The sequence below is a fragment of the Miscanthus floridulus genome, chromosome 12 (genome assembly GCF_019320115.1).
Source record: "Miscanthus floridulus cultivar M001 chromosome 12, ASM1932011v1, whole genome shotgun sequence".
Lineage (NCBI taxonomy): Eukaryota > Viridiplantae > Streptophyta > Magnoliopsida > Poales > Poaceae > Miscanthus > Miscanthus floridulus.
This window is the reverse complement of record NC_089591.1, coordinates 41,594,427-41,603,327: the sequence shown is the minus strand read 5'-3', so window position 1 is coordinate 41,603,327 and position 8,901 is coordinate 41,594,427. Positions and strand designations below refer to the sequence as shown.

At 49.7% G+C, this 8,901-nt stretch overlaps 1 protein-coding gene across 3 annotated transcripts; it reads right to left on the bottom strand.

Annotated features, from left to right (window-relative positions):
- Positions 1-1,076: 1,076 nt before the first annotated feature.
- Positions 1,077-3,253, bottom strand: LOC136497766 (alpha carbonic anhydrase 1, chloroplastic-like). 3 transcript variants are annotated; one of them, XM_066493621.1, is made up of 6 exons: positions 3,051-3,253; positions 2,913-2,983; positions 2,534-2,650; positions 2,186-2,400; positions 1,843-2,061; positions 1,077-1,704 (listed from the first exon to the last, which is right to left on the bottom strand). In XM_066493621.1, exons 1-6 carry the CDS (start codon positions 3,236-3,238, stop codon positions 1,387-1,389), a joined length of 1,128 nt encoding a protein of 375 aa, XP_066349718.1. In that variant the 5' UTR covers positions 3,239-3,253; the 3' UTR covers positions 1,077-1,386. The 3 variants fall into 3 exon arrangements, with proteins under 3 accessions (XP_066349718.1, XP_066349719.1, XP_066349720.1); XM_066493622.1 differs by having other exon boundaries at positions 2,913-2,950; XM_066493623.1 differs by lacking the exons at positions 2,913-2,983; positions 3,051-3,253 and adding an exon at positions 2,778-2,880 and having other exon boundaries at positions 1,079-1,704.
- Between the last annotated feature and the right edge of the window lie 5,648 nt (positions 3,254-8,901).

Genomic DNA, 8,901 nt, shown 5'->3' with positions numbered 1-8,901 from the left:
ACGGAATAAAAATAGAATCATTTATCTAGAATAAGCCTAGCAGACATGCTCAACATGCGTTTAGATTTGCTTGTTGATAGCCTTCCCTTTGAGGTTTGCATATGTTTTTCCCCATCATAGATGAAATACAAACATATCCAAGTTTGCAATTGTCAATGCAAAATTCCCCATTTGCAATTGTCATCCCTATATTATTCTCTTGTTCCGGAGGCCTTCAAATCTCAGTTGCAGGTCCCCTTCTTTATGGAGATTATTATCTTACTTTGTTAGAGCATTTGGACAACAAGAAACAATCTCATCTTGTAGAATTTGATGCCAATAGTTGCACACTGCAAGGAAACTTTCATGGCTGAGGTTTGCCAGGATGATCCTGCGAGCAAACAAGAAACACTTCCTTCCGATAGAATCATGGCTAAATGCTTTTATGTGATTTTACTTCTTTGTTTTCTTTCTTGTCCGCTTAGTATGATTTTGTAAAAGCCTCCTGTTTGCAATAAAAGGTCAGTAGGGGATCTCCCCTTGTGAGAAATGCTACTTGGGGAGTGGAATCTTCGATTTGACTGAACTTATTTGCCACTTAGAGCGTAACGGGTCCATAGCTCAGTTGTAGAGCAATTGACTGCAGATCGGTCTCTGCTTCGAACCCGGATGGGCCCTCAATCCGTATGGAAATTTTTTTTGGTGTTCGAGTTTAGGCAGCTACAAAACATTTTCTTCTTCTTTGTTCATTCTTTTTTTCTCTCTCTCTCTCTCTACGAAATCCTCGTGACTTCGGGGTTTTAGGCAGCTAAAAATCCGTGAACCTGGGCACCTGGCTTTGCACGGCTGTTTCGCCAGCACCGCTGCACGGTCATGGAAGCCGCCGAAAGCGTAGCCACGTTCGGAGGCATGAGGATCAGCCGATCAGGTTCCCATCCCAGTCCCAGGAGATTAGGCGGTCTGCGGCGGAAGCCACAGGCGTCACGCGCGCCTACGGGCCTGTGCGCGGCGCGCTCCCGAGCGTTCATGCTTGATGCTTCTCAATCGTCATTTCGGCACTAGGCAGCCAGCACATATGAGTTGTGTGTATGATGAACGACACTGCAACATGCTCGACTGAAACCTTTTGATTGATCCACATCCCATCTTATTCTTCCAGAGAGGATCAACTTTGCAGAAACCAAACAGCTTATACATCTCCTATGAACCTAACTAAACCCTTACACACCTACTGACCAACTTCAGTCTTGAGAGTACCAAAACCGGCGGGGACATGGCCGGCGTCCAACGAGGCCAACCTATACCACAAGTGCAGAACAGAAACGACTCTGAGAAACAACTGACATGGACCCAGAGGACTACACGGCATCGTCCCCAAGGACCAGGCCGCATACGCCCGGGGCACGGCTACGGCGCCGTCTTCTTGTTCATGAACCGGTGGTAGTAGACCTGGACGATGCGGCCGTTCATCGGCTGCGTCGGCCTGTTGTTGCGCCTGTAGGCTTGCTCCAGGGGCGCCATCAGGGCGGCGGCCTGATCCACCGTCATCTCCCTCACCTGGGCAAGGACGCTCCAGATGACGTTCTCGGTGCAGGGCGGCGTGGTGAAGGACCCGACGTAGTGGTAGTACGTGTGGGAGTACAGCCTCAGCGACCAGAGGCTAACGTTCCCGGCGGGAACTGGAGCGCCCTCCTCCGCGTACAGCGCAGCCAGCTTGTCCTGAATCTGTCGTCGTCGTTCACGACCAAAACAAACGCAGTAGAACTCAGTTAGGATGATCGATGATGCTGTCATGATGATCGATGAACGAAGATGCTATGTTTGACGACGACGATGATGCATGCTAAATTAATCATTAATTACCTGCCAAAGCAGAGGGTCCGGCCTGCTTCCAAATCGGTAGAGCATGGCCACCACGGTGACGTTGCCGTCGTCGCTGGCGTGAACCATGTGGAGCTCCACGGGGAACCTCTGCCCGTTGATGGTGTGCTCGGAGGGCGAGTGCCAGTGCATCTGCTTCAGCCTGTACACCTTCCCGTCGATGCGCACGCTCCCAGCAGCTCCGTCGTCGTCGAAGCGCAGCTGCATCCATCAACGAAATTTGAGACGATGTCGACGGATCAGACATTTTCTTTTCTGTTCTAAACTAGTATTATACCAGTAGCAGTTTCTGTTTGAAAACAAAACATTTGCCTCAAAAACAAACCGCGATGTTGAAGACGTTATCGACAAGGGTAGCGTTGGCGACGGTGTAGTCCCTGTGGAGTGGCTGCAGCCCCGGGTTGAGAGCCGCTTCGGCCGTGGAGATGTCGATCGGGGACTGGTGCGTCCCTCTCGCGCACTGCGTGAAGTTGGGGCTCAAGCTGCCCCAGTGGGCAGGACCGATAGAGCCGATGTACCCGAACTTGGCGCCACCGCCATCTGAATGAGATGGCAGAGAAATTAATGAAGCAAACAAGGGTAGTCGTCTCGACTCTGATCGAAGGCAACTAAACGAACCGGCAGGCAGTTGAAACTTGAGAGAATAATAATGCACTAGGATGAAATCACGTACTAGGGTCACAGGCAAGGCCGGTGGCAACGCAGCAAGCACACAGCGGCAGCAGCAGGAGAAAGAAGGCTGCATTTGTGGTACAAGTCCTCATCTGAATGAAGAAAACTCTGAAGCCGCCTGAAAGAAATGGAGATGCAGTCACACAAACAAAAAGAACAGCCTGAAGCGAAGCCCCCAAGCGGATTTTTTTTTTTGAAAGTAATAGCAGGAGTCCTGCCTTTCAATTAAGAAGAATATAATTGACCTAGTTTATAAGGGAAACAGCCCCCAAGCGGAATGCACGAACATATATGGAGGAGACAGACAGATGGATAGATGGATGGTGTCATTCATGGCATCGCGGACTAGTGACGGTCACGTTTCATCATCGTCATCTTACCTTTAAGTTGCTGCGCGCAGAGGCTTGGCACTCGATTCCTGCAAAAAGAGGGCACGCAGAAGCCCCCGTATCTATCAGAAGTGGATCGGATCGTAAAGGAGGCAATCCAATCATGCAAAGCGCTCGTAGCGACCTGACCTCAAGATGTGCTCCGTGCTCACGGCCACACCACACCACCCTTTTGGAAAGAAAGATGGGTGAGCCTGGAGGATGGATGGATGGATGGGTGGCCCGGGATCTTCAGTGATCCAAGCGGGAACGGTGATGGTGAATGTGTTAGCTTGCGCTTGGACTCCCTCCACGAACGAGCATGGATATATAATCATAGGCGAGCTGCAGGTCGATCGCGCACTTGAGGATCGATGCCGCCCATCTTCTTGCAACCGCTCCTTTGTTTTTTGTTCTGAGAGAGAATGCTTCTGGTAATGGTTTTCGTGCGACGATTTTTGCGCGCAGAATGTGCGAGGAGTCGAGGACACACCACACCGCATGGATCGGAGCACGTACGTCCGTCTTACCCACGTACGTTTGCTTGGTAGCACAGTGCACGTCTCGCGCGCGCGTTAATTAAGCCATTAACCCTCACGCGTGACTCTAAAAAAAAAAACCTCACGCGTGCGTGCGTGCATCACGATTAGCTAGGAGAGCAGCCAAAATTGCTCCGTTGGACTGTTGCTAGATGTGATAGAGCATCTCCGAGTGCTCCATATTTTTCTTCCAAAAACTACATATTTGCCAACTCCCAAAAGGGTATTCGGAGAAAAAAGAAGGCCATTTCCAAGAGTACCCCATATTTAACTTTCAAAAAATCAAATTTTGGTTCTACAATGATTTTTTTTTTTGCGGCTTCTTTTTTTCACGTGACCTCTTCCGCCGCACCGCGAAACCCTTTGCGCCGCCGCCGATTTGCACGTATAGTGCCAGCCTTTGGCTTGAGATTGGGCGTAGATGTGTTTATGCCTTCACCATCAATTGTGAACTACGGTAGCTAGCTACCTAGCTCCGGCCAAGCCGGCAGCGGTGGCGGCGGCGGCCATCGCGACCGAGAGCGGCATGAGCCAGGCAAAGCAACAAGCCAAACAAATCCGGTGCGTACGTACACAGCGCTGCTGGCCGAATGGGCGCGCGCGGTCGAGTGCATGCATGTCGGCGCCCACCCGTTAGCTAGCTAGGCTCCGGCACGACGTCTCCATCGCTCACAACTCGCTCGCAGCTAGAGCTAGCGCGCGGCCGACCGCCAATGGGTGGTAGATCAGATCACCCGGCCAGGTCACGCAGGAGGTGAAACCCGGCGCCCTGCAGGCCCCGGTAGTTCTCCTGCCCGTGCGCTGCCTCGCCGTCGATGCTGGCGCCGCCGAACTGGACGTGCTGTTGTTGCCACGGGTGCACGCCGCGCGGCCATCTGAAGGCCGGCCGTCGTCGGAGGAGCGAACAGGTACCCGCCCACGGCGAGGCCGTGGTGGTGGTGCGCCGGCGTCGGCGGCGCGCCGAACGCGATGTTGACGCTGCCGCCGCCGTGGGAGTCGTGCTGCTGCAGGCCCAGCGTGAGGGACAAACCGCCACCGAAGCCCCCGCCGGCGTGGTGCCGCCGCCGCCGTACGCGTCGAAGTTGAGGTGGTCCACAGCCGAAGTTCTCGAGCAGCCGCGCGGCGGCGCCAGCGCGCGATCCGCCGCCGTCGTGGATGTTGACGACCGAGGCGAGTGAGCCCGCCTCGTGCAGGAGCTGCGCCCGCGTCTACGGAACCTGGCCTATGGTGCGAAGGTCGTCTCTGCGTATTTTTACGCACGGAGGAGGCCGGTTTGCCACGTGCGGAAAGATGAGAAGAGATATGAAGAACTTTTGGAGATAAGTTTTTTTTTTCTCAAAAATATGGATGGTGAAGGAATATGGGAGATGCTCTTACGTGACGTCCTCCGCAACGCAAGTCGCAAGGCTGGGCTTGGGCTGCCGGCTACGCGCGCTACGACGCACCGAGAAAAAAGTCCTGCGCACACGACTTTTGCGAGAGTTGTTCGTTGACCACGACAAAAAGAAAGAAAGAGTGTGATCAATAATTCCACCAGAGAAAGCTTTGTGTCATTTCTTTGTCAAACAAAGACCCACCGCACGATCTAAATTCTAATCGGAGCTGAGGCCTCATGTCATGTACTGATGTACACCTCGTTGTTGGACCCTCGTGTCATCAAAGCATTGACCCGCTCATTATTGGCAATAATTTATGTACGCAGTCCGAACATCATTGTTGCTTTTGGCAGCCTGCAGCGAATCCACCGACCCCGACTGCCCTGCCCTACAAATGGATGGCCTGAAAATGGCGAGGCAGGCACACGCACATCACTCTGCCGAACTTCCACTATGCCACTGACGCACTGTGGGGGTGATCGGGTGCAGGACCACGCGTACACTGGCACCTTTACGCAAGAGCTGCAGTGTCCAATAGCACATTCTGGAAGGAATCGTGGACGGGAAAAAAAAGATGTGTCTTTTTTTTTATTCCTCAACTCTTCAGCAGCCTGTTCGGAAGGCCGTATCGTATCGTGGATTATTTACTGCTGGCTGATTTGTTGTGAGAGAAAAACACTGTTCCCGGCTGAAAATTTACGATCGTTTACGAGCAAGCGAACAGGCCGGGTAGATGTAGTATCTGAACTCCACACGGTATCCGAAGTCATCCGCATCCACGTGTGAGGCTGTCCTGAAAATATTATCCACGTGTGAGGCTGTTTTCCCCCAGTGGGAAACATGAACTTGAGAAGTCGAGATTGAGTGATCGACAGGCTTATGTATCGACGGCCTTCATCGCCAACCACTTGTGTTTCTCTGCGTCGCCAATGCCTACCACTTCAACAGGCCAACGGCAAGTGAAAAAGCTGACCCCGTCAGTGTCAAGCTATTACTAGTACTACATCTCTCAAGCCTTGAGAATGTCAGACAGGACCCATGGCAGGCGAGATCTGTGACATGCCCACTTCGACTATTAGCAATAAGAAATTCCGGGGTTGACTTCATATAATACTGGCCGCCCCATGATCGGCAATGGGGGGCAGATAAGGTACGTGCTTTCTAGCTAGTACCTGCAATGCAAAGCCCAATCGAACAGAGCACACGCCGTCCACAAGCATCCCATCATCAGTGTGCCAGCAAAATAGATGGAGCACACACCTCTTTACAACATGTCTAATTTTCAATGGGGTACGGAGTTTGTGGACGAATCAAATGTGCAGATAGGCCAACCAAAAATTAATGTGCTTAATGGGCCAGGCCCTGGTGCTGCACCAATATGGTGATTTTGGGATTTTGGTGACTCATAAACACTGGTATTGTGACTAAGGTGCATCTAGCGGTGGTGTACGTAGAGAATTGCCACAAGTGCCTTGGCCCCATGGGCCATGACACGCCCTGTTCAGCTGATGGTTTCTGCAGCTGATAAGCTGACTGAAACTGATTTGTTGTGTGAGAGAAAACACTGTTCCATGACTGATAAGTTCAAGTTCGAAGAAAAGTGTATGGCACAAAGGATATTGGAGAAGAGACTAAGTATACTATCGAATGAATGTGTAGGCTGAGTGCATGAGACATTTGCTATTAGTGTGTACAAGTCTTTATTTTTCCTTTGACCGTGCTATTGTGTGTGTTAAGAGGTTCAAAGCGAGAGCATGTAGATGCATGCACAAGCGCAAACAACTAGCTCTCAGTCAAATTGATGATATGATGTCAAGTTGCCATATTGAGATGGTTTCAAATCAAGCCTAAGCTTCTATCGGATGGATATGGACAAAAAAAAAAAAACTAATACCGTGCTCCGGGTTCAAGCCAAAAAGAAATATTGAGTCTTTTCTCTACCTATAATAACTTGAACCTGACCCCACGCTTGAACAATAGGTTTGTTAGTTGCTGGCCTAATTTAACATTCAATTTTTAGCATTTACCGGGCACACGAACATGAATTGATGGATCATAGTATCTATACCCCGTTTTTAGTTTTAAAAGGATATTTGTTTTCCTCTGTCTCTTGGTCGTCACTCTCTCCCAGTCTATCCGTCCTCCACTCTCTTCAATTTTAGAATAGAAGTATGTGATGTATTAGAGATAGTGGTCCTACTTAATTTATTGTTCTGTTGCGTTCACCATAGATATACACTGTGCATCCAACTAAAAAAACTGCATTGGCTATGGCTTTAATCAGAAGCGAACACCCCCGCATGTTTATCTATGGTACATATTTTAATTCCAAGATGCCAGTATGTTTTAGATAAAATTATTTTCTTGGTCCTAAAAAAGGTGCTGCTTAGTTTCTTGGCATTTTTTTTGTCGAACTTGCTTATTTGGCCCTAAAACGAATTTCCTTTGGTCTCTTAGCCCTTCCGTCAGTTTGATGGACTAACGAATTTCTGTTAGTTTGATGGGCTAACGAATTTCCTTTCGCTTATTTGGCTATGGGGATGACGGCAAACAAATGAACAGCCTGTAGAAGACCAAAAGTGATACCCGGTTACTTGCCAGGTTTCATCGAATTGCAAAAGAGAGTGCAGATGGTATGGAAACTTTGCCCGGCAATGCAGATGCATCAACAGCCTCTTTTTTTACCCTTTTTTTTCTTTGAAAGGTTACGTTTCTGACCGTTAGTGCAGAGTTTTATCGCCATTTCATTGCCAGTGTCACTAACTCACTATCATGTGAAAAAGTATGAAAGCAACGTGATGGGAATGAGCAGGCAGAGGTGTGCACGGCCAAGAATTAAACTTGGCTTCATCCACCCATATACTAACTTAATCCGTTAATCTGCGCATCACATGCAGAAAGCCTGTAACCAAGTCAATGAACCAGTCACCCATGGTGGCAGTTTGATTCCAGTTTGCAGGCATCAAAGTCCCTGTCTGAATCCAATTCGCAACCTCTTCCCAGACGTTACATTTCGGTGGTGCATTTGTTTTTCACGTCTGAGTTGTTGTCACGCATTTGTATCTTTCCCTCAAACTACATAGAGTATCTAGGCGGAATATTTGCCATCGGCTGCAAGTATCCAGGAAATGGTGTCTTGCTGTGATTCTATTTGGACGACATTCTCCGGTTCCTCCCATAGCATGATGTACTCCGCAATAAGCTGGTGATTCAAATTGTGATCAATGTCAGTAATCCATCGGCTGCTGGTAATAGCATTCGCCAGCGTTTGGTTCTTTCCCTTGTTGTGCTAAGCGCACGGCCAATGCCTCAACCATGTAGCCAGCGCGAGGTCGCCATGCGACCACCCCTAAGTTAACTATAGTGGCTGCACTAAATAGTGCTCGGTCTTCATCGAAAATCTGTACTTAAAGTTCGAAGTGGAGCTCCATGTTTAGACAAGATTGTTGTCGCTCTTGTGGCACACCATTTTTATGTTCATCAATGTGTTGTCAGACAGGGGCGAATCTAGCGGTAGGGGTGGGGGTGGGGGGCTTGAGCCCCCTACCGTCATTGATCCCATGGAGCCCAACCCCTCTAAGAATTTTTTGCCATTATTGCTTTGAGGAGGAGAGGCTGAAGGTCGAAGATAAACTTTCGGCCCCCGAGGTAGTTGGCCTTGCAATATGGGCGATCGCTACAATCGCCCTCGCTTCCTTGCTTTTGAAGGAGTCGTCCCAGCTATACCTCAAATACCATCGCCCTCCCTCGTCATCAAAGCTTGGCATGTCATACCGTACTCCGCAGGAGTTTTCATTGCTTTGTTTCAACACTTCACCCAAGTCCTATACACGGAGAAGCCACGGGTGCAAACGGCACTCATGTTTCACTGCCCTCATTTTTCCTCACCTGCTACATAAATTACGTAAACATAATTGCGTAGAGAGAAGGGTGATGCTCTTTTTGCCACTTAGAGGAGTAGTGAGATCACCCTGTATTTTTTTGCCATGGTGGGGGGCACAAGCCTCCCTACCGCTGTTAATCCCATTGAGCCTCCTAAGAATTTTTGCTATGGTTGCTTTGAGGAGGAGAGGCTGAAGGTTGAAG

What these genes read in the sequence shown, in the direction of transcription:
- LOC136497766 (XM_066493621.1), bottom strand. Translation starts at nt 3,238, where the DNA reads ATGATTATATATCCATGCTCGTTCGTGGAGGGAGTCCAAGCGCAAGCT. An exon ending in CTGCGCGCAGCAACTTAAAG is followed by an intron (nt 2,651 to 2,912) that starts GTAAGATGACGA and finishes CATTTCTTTCAG; the next exon opens with GCGGCTTCAGAGTTTTCTTC. An exon ending in CGGACCCTCTGCTTTGGCAG is followed by an intron (nt 1,705 to 1,842) that starts GTAATTAATGAT and finishes CGACGACGACAG; the next exon opens with ATTCAGGACAAGCTGGCTGC.